The sequence below is a fragment of the Zasmidium cellare genome (assembly GCF_010093935.1).
Source record: "Zasmidium cellare ATCC 36951 unplaced genomic scaffold M409scaffold_8, whole genome shotgun sequence".
In the NCBI taxonomy this organism is placed as follows: Eukaryota; Fungi; Ascomycota; class Dothideomycetes; order Mycosphaerellales; family Mycosphaerellaceae; genus Zasmidium; species Zasmidium cellare.
This window is the reverse complement of record NW_022986952.1, coordinates 66,806-84,604: the sequence shown is the minus strand read 5'-3', so window position 1 is coordinate 84,604 and position 17,799 is coordinate 66,806. Positions and strand designations below refer to the sequence as shown.

General features: G+C 53.1%; 8 protein-coding genes across 8 annotated transcripts; 4 read left to right on the top strand and 4 right to left on the bottom strand.

Moving 5' to 3' along the window:
• Nucleotides 1-802: 802 nt before the first annotated feature.
• Nucleotides 803-2,836, top strand: M409DRAFT_51739 (uncharacterized protein; the record flags this gene model as incomplete). Its single annotated transcript, XM_033811891.1, has 3 exons — nt 803-844; nt 945-2,643; nt 2,694-2,836. 3 exons carry the CDS (start codon nt 803-805, stop codon nt 2,834-2,836), a joined length of 1,884 nt encoding a protein of 627 aa, XP_033670843.1.
• A 488-nt stretch (nt 2,837-3,324) lies between these two features.
• On the top strand, nt 3,325-3,558 carry M409DRAFT_19568 (uncharacterized protein; the record flags this gene model as incomplete). The annotated part of the gene is made up of 2 exons (XM_033805000.1): nt 3,325-3,431; nt 3,483-3,558. The coding sequence occupies 2 exons, from the start codon at nt 3,325-3,327 to the stop codon at nt 3,556-3,558; spliced, it is 183 nt and encodes a 60-aa protein (XP_033670842.1).
• A 133-nt stretch (nt 3,559-3,691) lies between these two features.
• Nucleotides 3,692-5,127, bottom strand: M409DRAFT_64363 (uncharacterized protein; the record flags this gene model as incomplete). The annotated part of the gene is made up of 2 exons (XM_033816041.1): nt 3,692-4,879; nt 4,936-5,127. 2 exons carry the CDS (start codon nt 5,125-5,127, stop codon nt 3,692-3,694), a joined length of 1,380 nt encoding a protein of 459 aa, XP_033670841.1.
• A 301-nt stretch (nt 5,128-5,428) lies between these two features.
• M409DRAFT_64362 (uncharacterized protein) lies at nt 5,429-6,144 on the top strand (the record flags this gene model as incomplete). Its single annotated transcript, XM_033816040.1, has 3 exons — nt 5,429-5,700; nt 5,797-5,944; nt 5,992-6,144. The coding sequence occupies 3 exons, from the start codon at nt 5,429-5,431 to the stop codon at nt 6,142-6,144; spliced, it is 573 nt and encodes a 190-aa protein (XP_033670840.1).
• A 146-nt stretch (nt 6,145-6,290) lies between these two features.
• M409DRAFT_19565 (uncharacterized protein) lies at nt 6,291-7,106 on the bottom strand (the record flags this gene model as incomplete). The annotated part of the gene is made up of 1 exon (XM_033804999.1): nt 6,291-7,106. One exon carries the CDS (start codon nt 7,104-7,106, stop codon nt 6,291-6,293), a length of 816 nt encoding a protein of 271 aa, XP_033670839.1.
• A 523-nt stretch (nt 7,107-7,629) lies between these two features.
• Nucleotides 7,630-9,342, bottom strand: M409DRAFT_19564 (uncharacterized protein; the record flags this gene model as incomplete). The annotated part of the gene is made up of 2 exons (XM_033804998.1): nt 7,630-8,025; nt 8,125-9,342. 2 exons carry the CDS (start codon nt 9,340-9,342, stop codon nt 7,630-7,632), a joined length of 1,614 nt encoding a protein of 537 aa, XP_033670838.1.
• A 688-nt stretch (nt 9,343-10,030) lies between these two features.
• On the bottom strand, nt 10,031-11,575 carry M409DRAFT_51735 (uncharacterized protein; the record flags this gene model as incomplete). The annotated part of the gene is made up of 1 exon (XM_033811890.1): nt 10,031-11,575. One exon carries the CDS (start codon nt 11,573-11,575, stop codon nt 10,031-10,033), a length of 1,545 nt encoding a protein of 514 aa, XP_033670837.1.
• A 2,612-nt stretch (nt 11,576-14,187) lies between these two features.
• Nucleotides 14,188-17,415, top strand: M409DRAFT_64359 (uncharacterized protein; the record flags this gene model as incomplete). The annotated part of the gene is made up of 3 exons (XM_033816039.1): nt 14,188-16,263; nt 16,450-16,903; nt 17,054-17,415. 3 exons carry the CDS (start codon nt 14,188-14,190, stop codon nt 17,413-17,415), a joined length of 2,892 nt encoding a protein of 963 aa, XP_033670836.1.
• Nucleotides 17,416-17,799: the final 384 nt, after the last annotated feature.

Sequence of the window (17,799 nt, the reverse complement as noted above, 5' to 3'; positions counted from 1 at the left end):
CTCCGGCACTGGGGACAATAAAGTCCGGACGGCATCGAGGTCACCGTCGTTAAGATTTCTGATATGGCCGACAACCTCGTTTCGCGCGAGCAGCGACGGGACATCATTAATGGGTGCTGGGTGCTCGTGTTCCTCTCCTGCACTCCTTCCGTCAACCTGCTCTTCGTTCTTGGGAATCTGGCTTACACGAGGTCATGCCGTCGGTCGAGTACTTCCAGCATGGCGTTTCGAATTCGAATCGATCTTCTGGGCCATCTCTTTGCGGTTCTCGTCGCTCGACTTGGGGGCTTGCTCGTGCAGTAATCAGCGGTTACGTTGCCTCGTCACAGTACTCGGTGATATGACAGGTCTCCTGGTGCCTTCCATCGATTGCTCTGAGGTCCTCCAAGTTCAAGCCTCCGCCCGAGGCCATCTTCCTTTAGACTATGGGTGAACATCGACATGATGTGCAGGACGGAGTTGGACATTGCCACAACACCTCCTTCCCAAATGTGAGATTTTAAGGCGATAGGGACCTACCGGAATTATATCGAGCTGCCAACGATACTATTGCCAGCGGGATAATCGGTTCCTCAATGCAAAACTCTCGGTGTTGTCGGGGCGTTGAGGAGAGAAGATTCCCAACTCCAAAAATCGGAAGGCCGGGTCGCTTTGCAGAATCCTCCTGGCGACCTAAACGTACAAATCTGCCACAATCGGGTTTCAAACTTTTCCGAATGGGGTGCGCGGGTGCGACAGCTTCGTCGAAGAGCTCCAGCTTCTGTCTGCCACTGCACTCAATCAACATATTCTTAGAACAGACATGTACGAGCGAGCGCCTCCTCGCCGAAAGAAAACGGACATAGTCCGTTCGCGTGGCGGATGCAAATCCTGCCGGACAAGGCGCACAAAGGTGCGGTGAACATTCACTCGCGAATTTTTGACGCTAATCTCTGATCTCTTAGTGCGATCAGCGCAAGCCTTCCTGCGGCACGTGCTTGAGGTTGAAAAGGTCTTGTGAGCCGCCATCCCCAAGGCTGGAGTTTCGATATGTCCAGCCATTCTCCAGTGGGCCAAGGTGGGAATCGACTCGCGACAGAGATGCCCTCACTGTGCCCCACTTTGACGTCGGTGTCGAGACTGTCGAGACCATCTGCGAGCCACCCTCGCGTACATTTGATGATGTCTCTGCTTCGGATTCCAAAGAGCTGGACGCCGACGAAAATGCTCTTCTTCGCATGCCTTCGACCTTATCGCCGCATCGGGATTCCCTCGCCGCTGCGCGTTTTTATCTGAATGTTTGGAAGGCACAATGTCTTCCGACCCTTCCCGCGGAACTCCATCATCTCGAAAGACTTGCATATCGCTCCTTCGTAATAGTCGACATGATGACCGCCCTGTCAGCATGCCGTCTTAGTCGAAATTTGCCTCAGCGAAGGCTGATACGCCAATCTGCCAGCAGCCTTGGATCGTCTTTCCGGCCGGATAAGGAGCACGAATCACTTGGTTGCCAGCATTATGGAGCTGTGATACACCAGGTTGCCAGGTGGGATAATAATGAGTTCGCCACGGATCCCGTATTTGGCCTGACATTCATGGTGATGTTCTGCTTAATTGCGGCATCGATGGGTAGTTTTGCCGAATTCCGGCTTCATTCCAACGCTCTCAAGAACCACATCCAGATCCACGCTTCTGACCTCATACGCAACGGCTTAGGGTTATTGGCGACGTGGACCGACGTAGAGATGCAGACCTGGTGGCGGCGAGCGTATTTCAGTCGACCAAACTTCCACCGCCACCATGGCAGTCTATCGTTAGATCCCCAAATTGAAGCGGCCCTCATCACAGCTGGAAAACGTCGAGCGACAGTTTCGGTGATCATCAGCGAGTCTCATCGCCTGAACACGGCAGCCATTGTTTCTTGCCGCACGTGGGAGGATGATGACGGCGAGCGAGACAACATACCGTCTTGCCCAAGTCAGGTCATGTCGATGGGACACTACACGAGGCTGCTCAGTCTAGAGTCGGACAAATTGGATGCATGGCTTGCTTCCGTACCTCTATTGGAGCTTCCTCTTTCCACTCCAGTACCCGAGCAAACTGTTGCTCAGATAACGCACGGCGGGTTGTTCGTTGAACCATTACGATTCCAGACCCATGACGCGGCCATGAACTTTGCGTACTACGTTGTTGCGAGAATCATGCAATGCAGTGCTCCCTTGATGGCTCTCGATACCAATGAGTGTTCGTTCGATCTGGACGTGGACTATGAAAATACAGAGTCGTGGGTCCTTACGCTCCTTCGAATCGCTGCTGGACTGGATTGGAAAGAGTGCGTTCGCACAAATGTCTTCACCATTGGCTTGACATCTCTTCTTCTCGCCGCTGCACTTCAATCTCGCTCTCTTGCAGTCGGCGAGTGGATGCACAACTGGCTGGAAGAAAGACTGACCGGTGATGCGTTTGAGGAAGCCAACTTCCCCATCTTTCAAGCGCTGGACATTCTTCGTTTGATCAATCGAGAGAGGACCGCAGGGTGGGACGTTCTGGCCCTGTTTCAAACCGTGGACGACGGTGGCGGTAAGGGCAAATTTGGCTCATATCATAGCCAGGCGATTACCGCTCTCTGGGTTTATGGAAGATGTCGAAAGACGGAGAAGTTGTGTGCGTACCGTACGAGTATATGAGCATGAGAAGAACTCCATTCGCGACAGGCAAGCCACGTGCCAAAGACATCAAGTGGATGAGGTCGTCTATACTCCCAGATCTGTGCTGGAAACCATTTCTGGTTAGTCTTGCGAGCCGTAGCCTGATTGTACCTTCCAAATTGGGAGCGCGGGAACGATACATTTTCTGAATGGCGCTTACCCCATCCTCAAGAAGATGCGTCTCAACGTGCAAGCATCTCACTCATCAAGGCATAGCCGTCGAACATATAATTCGGACCGCGGTCATCGCCAGACCTTCTTGCTACTTGCAACAGCACCGGTCCTCTCTAACTTCGCCAACCTCATCCAACGCACCACTCGAACATGTCTCGAAGCGGAGTCTTTACCGATCGAGCACCTGTTCTCCGCCCTGGGGTATATACTCCTGCAATCGTCCCCAATGGCTTCGTTTTTGTGTCCGGGGTGTTGGGTGCCGACCCCGACAGCAAGAAGATCATCGAGGGGACCGTAATCGATCGCTTCGTTCGTCACACCTTTCTTACATGCCAACCTGTACACTCGCACCTTTGAGAAATCACATGCTGCATGAACTCTGATAATTGCTGGTATTGACCGTTTGTGAACAGCACCAAATCATGCGGAACCTGGACGCCGTCCTGACAGAAGCGGTTCAAGCATGAATGATGTGGTGGAGGTCAACGTATTCTTGACCAATATTGAGGATTCAAACGACTTGACACCCGAACATATCAAATATTTTGGCGAGCTGAAGCCAGCCAGAACGTATGTTGCTTCTCCCGGTCTTTGCCGAACCAATCTGCTGACCTTGAACAGGGCAGTGGCTGTAAAGGAATTGCCCTACGGATCAGATATCGAGATCAAGTGTGTTGCGGTCCAGAGCAGCCGTTAAAGGCCTTGCCATCCTAAATTGACGGTCGGACGACAGTTCTGGTCTTCCCGAAAGTGTTTAAAAGTATGCAATCCTTATCTCTAGAAAGTGGCATCTGTCCCTTGGTTCATCCAAGTGAGTGAAGATTACAAGATCACCACCCGCTCGCCCTGATCCACACGTCTACAATATTCTGGTCATCTTCAGATTCGCTATCCACTACCAAATACCATTCATACAATGCCCCTGTCACACAGGCATGATTCGGGAAGATCTGTACGCTATCGCCCACTTCAAGGGGAATTGGTGAGACCATGCCATCTTCCGAAGGTTTATCCCAAGCGATGATGCAGTGTTCTTGACTGATGCGATCAATGATCAATCGGTTCTCCAGGTTAGAGCCCAGTTTCGTTCCGTTCCGACGGATGGCACCCCAGCCTCGTCTCGAAGCACATGGCTCTCTGCCCAGGCCCAAGGTTCCAACCGCCAGCAGTGCTTCGGGCTGGTTTCGTTCGCCGTCGTTGTACACGCTGCAGACTTCCGCAACGACAGAGATGGCGATCTCATCTTCGTACTCGCCTAGTATCGCACCTCGGCACTGCGTCGAAAGCTGTTGGATGTCTAAAATGGAGTACACACCGGCATGAAGCTCGAGCTTCGTTCGAAATCCGGCATGCTGATTTGTGCTGATCCCATGCATAATCTGCCGTAGATGCTCAGCTTCGTCGCTGAGCTTGTCCGTTCCAACAAGTGCTTCTACCGAAGTCACTTGTGGTGAGGCACCAACGCTTATGGCAAGTTCTCTGTCTGTTCCAAACGAGCTCGAGTGCTGACGCAAAGCAGCCAGACAACCATATATTTCGCCCTGGAGATGTCGCATAGCTTGTTCAGGGGTCGACCCGCTATAGCTTAGGCTGCTGTGAGAGTACAGTCCAATGAAATCGGCTTGTCCTGATTCTTCCAGCTGAATCAGTCTGGTGATGAGGTCGTCCTTGTTGACTCCTGCTGGTGGAAGACCGGCACGATGATACCCTGTGTCAACTTTGATGAAAACTCCGGCTGGAAAACCTGCTGAAGAGGCAAATTCAACAAGGTGATCGAGTTGGGCGGGGTGATCGATCAACACAGAGATGGTGCTTGGGGCGATTTGGCGTGCAATTGCAGCGAGTCGCTGGGCTTGTGATCGCAGAAGTGGGATGCCATAAAGAATGTCGACTGTGCGACCAGCAGTCTGAAATTCATACACGAGTGGCACAAGGTGCTCGATCTCGGGGATAGTTGATGCCACCAGCTTTACGGACTTGCTCGTCTCCCCTGCTTGTAGCTGAGTGCCTTCTCGAGTCTGTCTTCTAGTTAGCATCAATGCTCGCAGCCTTATCACGGGAATGTCATTCTTGCCTTGTGACTTTTGACATGAGCCCGAAATTCCACGCCAAGTGCCTCGATGGCTTTCAATAAAGAGTCGCAATGCTTCTTCACCTTGGTCTTGTCTAAGACAACCGCCGGTTTGGGAACCTCGTTGATGGATCTTCCAACGTAGAACTTCCGCAGCTCATCAATCGGCGGCGCGGACCTTTGGGGAACAGACATCGTGGGCGATTGGACCACTCGAGCAGTCTCGATCTTCGTATGCATCTGCTCACAGTCATATATAAGTTGTCCAGTCGTTGTCCACATCCAACGATTGGCCGGATAATCTTTTACACGTACAATTCACTTGGCCGGAAGCGGTGCGCGGAAACGAGCCAGGCTACGACGGCAGGGGCAATGAGAGCTTCCAGGATCGGTAGCTCGGTTACTGGCTTGACTTCATCTTTTTCCTCCACTTCACGTACATCACTAACCCAATTCATCAGATAACGGACAAATACATCAAACCATCTTTTTGGTCATGTCATCTCCATCACTGTCATCTCCATCAGATCCAGAGCTTTACTGGACGAAACCCACACCTCACTCCCCAAACTCTAAACTCCCAGTCCTCGTCTATCGAAACGTCCTTCCCGGAGACCACAGCGTCGAATCAACTTCGAAAGCCTTTGAAGATAACCAATGGAGTAAAGGAGGAGTCTTCAAGCATGTCCCTATAGCACATTTCCACTCAAATACACATGAATGCTACGCGGCGATCCGTGGTTCAACGAAATGGGTATGTGTGAGGCGGTCGCCGATCAGATGGCTTGGGGAGAGCTAAATCCAAATGTCTAGTTTGTCTGCACACCGAGCGTGATGCGCAGATACTGACAAGTGCTTCTAAAGCCTCTACGGTGTCGGGCCGTTGGACGACCAATCGGCCGGCATCACCTTTGACATGAAAGCCGGCGACATCGCTGTTCATGCTGCTGGTGTAACTCACAAGAATCTGGAAAGTAGTGATGATTACGAATACGTTGGACTATACCCAAAGGTGAGCAGACTTGCAATGAGCCTCAGAGCTCCAACTCAGGTTTACAGGACGCACCGCACTGGGACAACAACCTTTGCAAAGCCGACACGGATGAGACGAGGTTGAAAGCGGAGGCTGCGAAGGAAGTTGCAATTCCTGACCACGACCCTATCTATGGACTTGATGGGCCATTGCCCAGGATCTGGAAGAGTGTTACGTAGCCTTCAAATCCACAGCGATGGACATTCATGGTCATGTCCTTCCTACCGACAAAGTCCAATATACCAAGTCCAATATACCCACTCGCAAGCCCTAAAGAAACATGCTCCTGCAATGCGCGGCCATCCTGAGTCTTCACTCACTCCACTCAGTCAAACCCATCAAGTACGACATCATCTTTCTCCTCCTCATATCTGACCCAATCCGCCTCGTCCTTCTCCCAATCCGAATGCACATGACCAGCCATGCACCTAACAGCCAACAGAGCTTTCTCGCACTTCTCCCACGGCATACCAGCATACGCAGCCACCATCTCCGTGACCACCGCTACAACAGCACTAACACTGTCATGCTCCACATCATATCCCTCTCCCCGACTACGTCCTCCATGGATCTCCCGCGCCCACTCCATCAAATTGCCCCAATGTCGCTTACCAGATTTCGATAGGAGAACTTCAACGCAGGAATCATCGTCTTCGTACTTCTGGGCAAGGCGGTAGAAAGCCCCGTAAAGACTGGCGTCCAAGTCGATGATGCGGGTGAAGATGGTATTGCGGAGGTAGAATATGCCGGCGCTCTCGTTGCGGATCTGTCGACATGTTTGTGGGAGAGTTGGGGGTTTGAGAAATGCGTCTATTGTGATTGCGTCGTCCTGGATGAGGACTTCTTCGTAGATACGGTTGCGGAGCTCGGCTGATAGCGAAAAGAAATTGGTTGGATGGCGTGGTTCTTTTTCACAGCCCTTTTGCGAATTGTCCTTGGAGCTGCCGTCCTGGTCAAGCGTCATGCTGTTTGCGTCATTTGAATCCATCTTGGTTGCAGCCTGATCGTTGCCCCAGGTGTCGTTTGGGAGTTTATCGGCAGACAGAATGTTCCTTGTGGAATTGCAAAGGTCTACGAGGGGGTATTCGTACTTTATGAAGCGTGGAGCTGGCGAGTGCGAGTCATCCTCAGCGCTTTTCATTATGGGAAGACGCAGTTGGGACGCAGCTGCAGAAGCCCCCAGCCTTCACCGGTTCATATACTTTGTTTTGGCTACTGTCTCATCCTTTCAACGGGTTCGTGAGACAACCTTGAGGAGTTTGAGAGGCATGGCGGGGATTGTTACTGGCTAAGAGAATACAAGGCTATCATTGTTAATTGTTTGAGAGGGGTTGCAAGAGATCGCGCTAGGAAGTCATAGACGGGGTAAATCTGCGTTGTTCGGTGTTTCTCCTTGTTCAAAGCTTCCTCACGGGTACAGCCCGAAGGTTGGATGCTATGGTCCCTGGACTTTGAAGGACGTTTTGGAGTACGTATTGTGAGAAGCTTGCATTGTCCAGTCGAGACTTGTTATCGATTCGAAGTTCAGCGTACTCGTTTCTCTTCTTCAACCGTCATCTCATTACCTCACACCTCGCTCTATGCAATCAAATGGGGGAATAAAACACCGCAGAACCCACAAAACCTTCATCCAAAACCTCGCCACCCACCTCAACCTCTTCCCATCAACCAACCCACCCCCTCTTCTCATCCTGCCTCAACAAATGATCCTCCCCAGCCGGCGGAGGCGCATACTGCGGCCTCTCAGCAGCAGGCGGCGGCGCATCCATCGCAATAGCATCCTCATAGCTCGGCGGTGCATCCCCATATTCCTCCTCAGCCGCCATACCAGGGCGAGCAGGCAGATGAGGCGCCGTGGAACCTTCGGCTTCGATGGGAGTAGGAGGGATTTGGTTCGCGCCAAAGTCGGGATCTTGTCGACCTTCCATTTTGAGCTTTTCGTTTACAGGGGCGGCGGGTTTGGTTTTGGCGTTGGCGATGCGGGCGAGGAGCTCGGGTGGTGGGGCGATGCCGGAGAAGACGAGGATGTTGAGTCGGAGGGGGAGGACGACGTTCTGTGGCTGCGAGAGGGCATGTTAGCTGGGTCGTCACATATGACAGGATACTGGTGCAGTTCTCATCATCTCCCTTACAATGCGTCGAAGCTGCCCAGGGCGTACCTTTGCCGAGCTGCCAGCATAACCCAGTCCTACCCGCATGTCTAGCTGGTACGAGCGCTCGATATTGCAAGTCTCAAAAGTTGGAGCGACTGTGTTGGGTAATACCTGTTCTCGCCAGATGTTGTTCAGCATTGCTTCTGATTCTGTGCCGCCTGTCGGAAAGTTGATTGGAATGCCCATGTTACTTCTGCTCAAGATGATCCAGCTGTTGCTTTCAGTCCGGAAGACTTCGTGTGCTCGTACTTTCGTGTGCCCGATAAGTGAAATTTGTAATGACTGGAGATAGATCTGATCGTTGAAGTCGCTCATTTTCTTCACGAGTAGCCTCAATGGGATGTCGCTGTTGCAAGTCAAGATGGCCGGTTCTGGTAATCTCGCATCGACGCTGATCGCAGGTGTCTGGCCAGAACTAATGGGCGAGTTCGGAACGCTGGAAGACTTCTTCCCAAAAATGCCCTTCATCTTCTCCTTGACCCCGTCATCGCCAAAAGAATCGAACTTGTGTTTCTGCCGAGCATATATCTCGGAAGAAGAATGCAGCGGCCGTGGTGGCTCTATCGGGAAGAAGTTGAAAGGCGCATAAGCTCGCGGATTCTCCTTGAATATCGAATGTCGATTGACCGTAACCTTGACAAAGTACCTGATCTCCGCCTCTCCGGGAAACCCGCTCAGCGTCGGCGGAAGAGTCTTCTTAACATGTCTCGTAGCCGGCCGAGCCTCCAGGCCAACCATCATAGGCATCTGCTGATTCGTAGAGCAGGTATTATTAAACGGGATCTTTGTCTTCACAGTAAGCTTCTTCCCAAGTTTCCTCTCCATGGGAATACAACCGACCTTAAAACTAAACGGGTACTCATGCTGCCCCTGCGGCAACGTATACGACGCCTTTCCACCCGCCTGGCTCGCAACCTCACTGGGCGGGAAAACCGTCTGCACGCGATACAAAATCTTGTGATACTCGACGAGGGGTTTCGGTCGCTCTCCAGGCTGATCCGGGCGACTCATGAGCCGGGTCCGAGACTCGCCTTCCAGCTTGACCACGATGGCGGAGACATCGGCGGACTTCACACTGCGCACCACGACGCGGCCGCTAATGGTGTCGAGGTTCGTGAAGGAGACGTTGCCGGGTTGGTCGAGGATGACGCTGGCTTGCATCGAGGAGGCGCCATAGAGGCCGTTGGTGAAGGCCGCTGGGTTGATCCCGCTGGAGCTGTACATGAAGATGCGGCGGCTGGGACCATGCGGTAAATATGCGGTTTATATTGGAGCGCGGAGGTCAGATGTCGTCGATGGAGTTTGGAGGCTAGTTTGATGGGGTCAGGATCGTAGCGAAGTCTGAGCTTGGCAGAAGGAGTTGGCGGGTGCTGGGGTTGCTTGGCCGGGACTTTTGAAACGAGGTTGGTGGCATGGTTGTGCCTGTAGGGAAGCCGCCGCTTATGACGCCACTTCTTCACGATGGGCTATAAAACCATTGCGGTCCGCTGCGGATACATAGCCCTTGAAATCGGTATTGCATGCATCTTCATCTTCTTCACCAACAATAATGAATGGCCAGTTTTCGAGCGAGGCGTACTCAGCCACACTCCACTACGCATTCGCAGCACTTCAGCTTGACAAGGACAGCTTGGAACGAATACGATAAATCTTGGAAGAGGTATATGTTGCGATGAAATGTTTCCTTACAATCTGATTAAACTACTAAGGCCGAAGATGTTCTGCTGGCCTTTCGACTACACTCTCCTCCGCCGATTACTTTGTTCAAATCCGAAAAGACCCACTCAACTCCTCGCTAACTCTCAAAACATATTTCCGATAGGGTATCTCTCCAAGAGCAATCTATACCGTTGGCCGTATTGCCGAAAGAAGCAAGCATCGTATCTGGTAATCGTGCGTGCAAGGAAGCAATCTAGAAGACCGGAACTCTGGAGTCGTTGGCCTGTGGAGCAAAGAAAGAGTAACCCGGTGGGGCATCATCTTGGACTGGAGCATGGCTGCCGATGCGGCTGCGGCCAGTGAACTGCGCATCGGGGATGTGGACCGTTCGTGATTCGAAGAAGTCGCCTACATCCTCGTCGTCCATCTCCATCTCCATCCCGGATGCGATCGAGCCGCGACGGGGGCTGTCGCCGTTGCCAGCTTCGTAGGCGACTTGAAGGGGGACTTTGAGGTCGACGGTGCCGCCGAGGCCTGCGGTGTGGAGACCGAGTTCGAACTTCAGCTGGTAAATGCGAGAGACCAGGCAGGAGTGGAAGGTTGGTACGAAAGTCTTGGTTGATGGCAGGTTGATTGGGACCAGGACTCTGGCAACGTAGTACGACTTGCCCTTGAAGTTTGCGCTCGCTTCTGGTGCTTGTCCCATCGTGGTCGAGGAGGTGGAGCAAGCCGAATCTCGTCGAACCTGGTCGTTGCCGCTGTGCCTGGTCCACTCAACACCAGCTACACATCTCGATGACAAGCTCAATTGCTCAGTGTGGAGGCCTTGAGACAGATCGAGGAGGGAAGCCTGCTTGGTTGGGTATCCGTGGCGAGCGTTGCTGGCGAAGAAGGTGCAGACTTTCAGTTTGGTTGCCAGGCTTCCAAGACGAGGTGGTGGACAGTTCTCCTCGTAAGGGTCGAACCGCAGCATGATCGTGGCCATGGCAGGCTGCTGCTCTCCGGCGCTGTGCGCACGAAGACGCATTGACGGGGGCTGTGAAGCCTCCATCACAAGTGTACCAAGCTTCCCCTTGAGCATGCCCTTCCTCATTGACCTCTCTTTTCGCATAGTGTATTCGCTGTCATCGCTGCTAACATCGAGGGGCGGCATCTCATCAGTTACAGGAAGCACTCGCAGTCTGCGAGCCTTGCTGGCGACAGTCGTGCGAACGATGTCGTCTCCGTGCTCCTTGTTCTTGGAGATCCTCGCAAACACGCCGTACCGAATGCTGGCCATGTCGGGGACCATATCATCTGGCGTCTCTGCCTTGGGAGCGGCGTCTCGGTCTCCAAAGCTGGGTGGCAGTTGCAAGTGGGCCTCTCGCAGCGAATCGCTCACGACTTTGTGCTGGCATACTCGTGGGAGAAGCTGCTGTGGAACAACGAAGAGGAAGGGAAATTTATAGGTCTCGCCTGCTTTGAGCACATAGTCGTCGGGATAGTGCTGGTGCATGCGAGGTTGTTGAAGTTTGAGGAATTGATGGAATGCTTCTGATCGTCCAGAGATGGCTGCCGCTGTTGTGAGGCGTTCGACATAGGTCCTGGACGTTCCGACGAATTCGACGTCGATCGAATCAAAGCTGGTATCAACGGATGCTGTTATCTCAACAACGCCCTCGATTTTGTCTAGAGTGGTGTAGACGCTTCGTCGGTTGTTGAGGTTGATTCTGATGTCAGACTTTTGCGCCTGGTAAAGGCCGCGCAACCTGGACGGCATGGTCAAGCCATCGATGCTGGATGTCGAGGAGAAAGACATTTTGGCGGTAGCGAACTGGAGGTCGCGTGTTCAAACAAAGAGCATGCGACGTCTCTTATGTAGCCAATCACTCGCGCTCGGCGATGTCGCAGCTACCGTAGACGACGACGACAATGCGGGGGCAGCTGTGCGAAGTTTCTTTGGCGATACAGGTGGCGTGAGGTCGATCTGGGGATGTCTTGCTTTGTTTCTCCGGGGAGAGGACCTGTTTGCGTTTCGACGAAGGGGTGTGACGGAAAGTGTATACGGAATCGCTTACCGAGGAATGGACGCGGCGACGAGCTTTATTATAGCAGAGCCATCAACGTTGGACAAAGCGGCTGCCACCTCCTGCACCGGGAACTTGGAAGGGCGTGTTGAGTGCAAGGAGTTGAGTCACGGCGAGCTTCCTCCATCACGGCATCGCCATTGACGCCTCTCGCCATGGAAATCGTCCATGGGATTGGTCGAGACCCACTGTGATTGGCCACTGTCACCACAACCCGCCCATCCTGGCGCCACAAACTCGTCCCACAGGGTCCCCATCTTACTTTCTAAGCAGCTCACTACTGGGTAGGGCGTGAGACAACGACAACACCTGTTCCCCTCCACGATTTCCAACTCCGATGCTTACCTGAGCTGACAATTGCTCAGCACGCCCTTTCTTTCCTCGTTTGACAGCGCCTTTGTTCGACATGCTTTGCAACTCCCATCGACTGTCACAACAGCCATTTTGCAAAGCCTTTCCATGGCCGCACCACGGACGTCGCGATGGCCTTGATTGAGCCGCCAGCCATGGCCATCCAGTCCACGCCATGGTGAGGGCAACGCGTGTAAGGACTTGCCATGAACGGCATACATTTCCATGCCCAAACGTGTACGTTAGGCGCAGACGAAGACAGCGTGAGAGCACGACATGTTATGTGTCATGGGCGGACGTGTAAAGGAAGACGACACGAACCCAACAAATCCAGATTCTTCCAAGTGGGCCTGGTGTGCCATCGTGAGGGCTTGGGGAAGCAGAATTTTCAACACGTGCGTTTCTCGCGCGCTATTCTTGGGGTTGGGCGGTTGTCGCTACGGCGCAATTGGCAAAAAAGAGCATTGCATGTGCTACACGGTCTAATGATGCCACGAGGTTCGTACGAACGGCGCGAGAGGCGAGGAAAAGTGCTGCATGATGGTGTGAGATTTTCTTCCTGCTTCCTCTCGGCAATGGAGTGCGACTGCGGAATGTCGGAGTGAACCCGATCGGCCTCGGAGTTGGCGCAAGGTTTGGGGATCCTTCACTCACCATCTCGCAATCGTCCTCTCCTGTTGGCTCATCATCGCATCACACGCCCTTCGGTGTAGTGTGTACATGTACGTACCGCGCCATCCTCACTCCCATATTATTGCAGCTGGTTGGGGCAGGATCGCGGAATGAGCCAGCTTTCCCCATTTCCCCATCTCGTTGCTCCTTGCATCTCCTGGCGATCTCCTTCCAGAAGCGCTAAAATGCTCACACCACAGCGCCATGGCGGGGCCAAAAACCCACTGCCGAACCGAGGACATGCAGGCTGACTTCGACGATGGGAACTTGCTGTCATGCTCTTCCAAAATACAACACGCAGAAAGTTGTGACAGTCTCAGGCGAATATCCTGGTATCACAACTGCATCGCCAAAAGTCTGCCATCCCAAACGACCAGTTCAGAAGCTCGGTTTGTTATCAGAGTTCAAGAAATTCTACTCGCTTGGTCTTCTCGATCACGATGCTCACAATGGTTCAGTCTCAGTCTAGCAAGCAGACACCAGGACGAGTCTATCTTATCACAAGACATATACGACACTTCCACGAATGCAGCAGCGATTGACCGCCGACACAGGAGCCTCGGACAGTCTGCTCATCAGGATGCAAACCGCGCGAAGGTCTTTCCCCAAGAACCATCGAGTCGACAGTGGCACCATCCGCCAGGTAGCGTAGGGATACCGCACGATCTCGACGGTTCATGCCTCGTAGAAGGTTTCTTGTTCATCCTGCTTCGACTCTACTGCATCGGCAACAACCTCGATGAAATATTCTGGGGACGTTGAGCAACAAGGCGACGGGCTTATTATCCTTCATAGAGATCTGGTCGTCTACGTGACAACACAGCCAAGCAACTACGATCTCGCACCCCATTGAACGATGACTCGGATCTCTGGTTTGACTCATTGACTCGATGCATTGGTTTGCCATTGGCAGTCTGCCGTTGATCCGTGGACAAGGGCAAAGAGTAGAAGCACATTGGAAAGGGCCCTGAGATTCATGCCTGAGGCAGAAACTTTCTGACTCACTTTCGTTGCCTGCCACAACAGCTATCGATACAGCTCCTCGACCACCTTGACCGGTCACTTGCATGCGAATGCTGTGAACGTGGCAGCTCATTGTAGTCATGACCTCCGCTCCAAAACTTGATGTGTACGAGTACAGCATTGCTGTCATCGTCCCAAAGTGGCAATAAGGCAAACGCCAAGCCGTACAGGCAGCAAGGCGCCTGAGCCTGGTATAAGTATCTTCACTGCTGAACTTCTCTCTTTCACTCTATCATTCTTTATCAAATCGACACCAAACTTCCATCAGATTACAACCGCACAGAGTGCGCAAAACACAATGTCGCTCCACAACCATATTTGCGGCTGCTACTTTACACTCAACAACTACCGTCGGAAATATCTGCCTCAGATTCGCCTGGAGTCGCACACAACAATCAGCCCCGTGGCCTTCACGACTGAGCTCACACAAACTTTCTACAACCCCACCAGTGAATCAATCAAGTCGCTAAGATACGCATTCCCGCTCTACGATGGAGTCGCAGTGAATGGATACAGCATCAGCTACGACAACAAGACCATCGTCGGCGTGGTGCAACAAAATGAAGATGCCAGGCAGACCTTTCAGGCAGCAGTCGATCGAGGGGAGACCGCCGGCCTCCTGGAATCGTTGCCTGCGGGTGTGTTTGGCGTTACGCTTGGGAATGTTCCCGCGAACGCGGAGATCGTGGTCGAACTCACATACGCTGGCGAGCTGAAGCACGATGCTTCGATCGACGGACTACGATACAATCTGCCGACATCGATTGCGCCCCGATATGGATCCTACCCTGGAGAGCTGCTACAGTCAGATGCCGTCAATTCAAGAGGCATCAGCATCACCGTCGACATCGACATGGGGAAGTCTGCGATTCGGCGAGTACAATCGCCGTCCCACCCAATCGCACTTTCTATGGGCGAGTTGTCGACAAGCGCAAAGGATAGCAAAAACCCACCGCCCTTTTCGCCATCGCAAGCTTCGGCAGCATTGACACAAGGCACGACAGAGCTCTCTGGCGACTTCATTCTCCAGCTGCTGATCGACGACATCAGCAAGCCCCAGGCGATACTCGAAGTGCACCCCACGCTGCCAGCTCAACGAGCGATCATGACCACGATGGTGCCGAAGTTCACACTGGAACCGGCATACCCCGAGATCGTTTTCATTGCCGATCAATCAGGCAGCATGTCAGGCGCGAAGAACGTAGCCCTTGTCAAAGCCCTCAAGGTCTTCCTGAAATCGTTGCCTGTTGGCGTACGCTTCAACATTTGCGCATTCGGCAGTCGACACGAGTTCCTCTGGCAGACATCACAGGCGTACAGCGAGGCAAACGTGAAGACGGCCTTGTCGTTCGTTGAAAAACTCTCAGCAAGCTATGGCGGCACAGAGATCTTTCCGCCGATAGAGGATACCTTTAAGCGACACCTCAAGGACATGCCTCTTGAAGTCATGCTCCTTACCGATGGCGAGGTCTGGGCCGAGGAAAGACTCTTTGGCTTCATCAACGACCAGATTAGGGAGAAGAAGGTCGACGCTCGTGTCTTTGCGCTGGGAATTGGGCAGGACGTGTCGCACACTCTCGTCGAAGGTGTAGCCCGTGCCGGGAATGGCTTTGCTCAATTCGTCACGCAGAATGAGGATACTGATCAAAAGATCATACGTATGCTCAAGGGTGCCTTGTATGCACATACGAAGGACTATGAGCTCGAGGTTCACTATGCCGATGAAGAGAAGATGCAAGAGGATGATGACTTTGAGATCGTGGAGAAGGTCAACGATTGCCTGGTGATCAAAGACCAACCTCCTGGAGAGAAAGCGCCGCCTGCGGAAGTGAAACCACAATCATTCTTCGACACCTCCGCGGACCTCGACAAGCCGGCCGACAAACCCCAAGGAGCGGACAGGTATGCTCATCTCCCAACAATCGACGAGCCCAAGGTTCTACAAGCACCCGCCGACATCCCGCCACTCTTCCCCTTCAACCGCACCACAGCATATCTCCTCCTCGGCCCAGACTCCGCGCAAAAAGATGTCAAGTCAGTCACGCTACGAGCCAAGTCGCCACAGGGCCCACTGGAGCTGAACATCCCCATTCAAGGTGTTCAATCTGGTACAAGCATCCACCAGCTAGCGGCCAGGAAAGCTATACAAGAACTGGAGGAAGGCCGTGGCTGGTTACATTTTGTGACTGTGCAAGATGCAAATGGAGAGGTTGGGATCAAGAAAAAGTATGAGAGTCGTTTTGACGAGATTGTGGAAAGGGAAGGAGTTCGTCTCGGAGTGAAGTTCCAAGTGGCGAGCAAGTGGACTTCTTTCGTTGCGGTTGAGGACCACGAGAATGAGACAATGCAGGAGGAGCAACCCCACTGGGAAGACGTGCGATCCTCTCAACCACGCTCCCGGGCAGGAATCAAGTTCGCTGCGAGACGTGTCTTGCCGCAAGGTGGAGAACTGGCAAGTGCTCGCCAACCCAGTGCCAGAGACGGCTGTGGAGCAGCGGGCTTCGGACAGAGACAGAGGGACATGGCACGACATGCACCGGTCGTGACACCTTTCGCACAGGCTCAGCAACAGAGGTCGTACCAGCCCGAAGCATATCCAGCAAGCGGAGGACTCTTTGGTCAGGCACAGCAACAGCAGCAACAGCAGCAGCAGCAGCAGCAGCAGCAGCAAGCATACGGATCAGCGGGAGGCCTCTTCGGCACACAACAAGCCATGGGACAGAGTAACACCATGAACTTCTCTGGTGGGAGTCTCTTCGGGAACGTGGCCGCCTCTACTCAAGCTGGATACGCTCCTCTATCGGTGGACGCCCTGCCAGGACAAAGCTCACTGTTCAGCGCCGCACCACCAACCCAGCCCATGATGGCGAGGAGAATGGCTCCAACAGCATTTGGAAGCGCTTCGTCTGCAAGTACAGCCTCTTCATCGGGAGGTGCAGGTGTCTCACGCTTCCTGCGAGAGGAGGAAGAGGACGAAGACGAGGACATGGGCTACGGTCTCTTCGATGCCCCTGGTGAGATCACTCCTGCTCTTGCACTCGCGCCCTCAGTCTCGATCTCCCAAGCTGACATGCAGCGCTACGCAGATGAACTGCAACAATCTGCATGCATGCCCCTGCCAGACGAAGACGACGACGACGCCCTTGACCTCTCGACCGCTCCAGCTACTGCAGCTGCTGCTTCTCCTCCTCCACCGCCAGCCCGAAAGAGAAAGTCCACAAACAACCCCCTCCACGACCTCATTGACCTCCAAACCTTCTCTGGCTCCTGGTCCTGGAACGAAGACGTCTTCGCCGCCGCTGGGTTGGACGTCAACACTGTGGACATCTCCAAACTTGACAAAGACCCGGATGTCGCTGCCACAGCGCTGATTGTGGCGTATTTCGAGACGAAACTGGCGGGGAAGAGGGATGTCTGGGAGATGGTAGTGTCGAAGGCGAGGAGTTGGTTGGCTGTGCAGCTGGGAGGGAAGGGGAAGGTGGATGAGGTGATGAAGGAGGCGGTGAGAGTTATTGAGAGGAATTAGGAATGCGGTGGGATAGGGGTTCATTAGTGCGAAATGATGGAGTTTTGAGGTTGATGTAGCTAGTCACGAATAACGAAGAAATCTTTACCAAGATTCGAGATTTCCACGCTCAGCGGAAGACATTTCCTGGTTGCACAGGCCTGCGCATTTGTCGAGGACTCCACAACATGCCTCTATCGAAGTGAGTCTACATCTGGATCCCGCCGACAGAAATTGCAAGTGGATGCCGAAGCTATCAATGTGCCGTTTCAGGAAGGTACGTGGAGCTAACATTGCACAAATAATATGGACTTCGTGTGACATGCCGTGAATCCTCTGAGTAACTAAATTGAGATGTTTTGTTTTGGTCGAACAACGTGCATCTCTATTTCCTTTTTCTCTGCG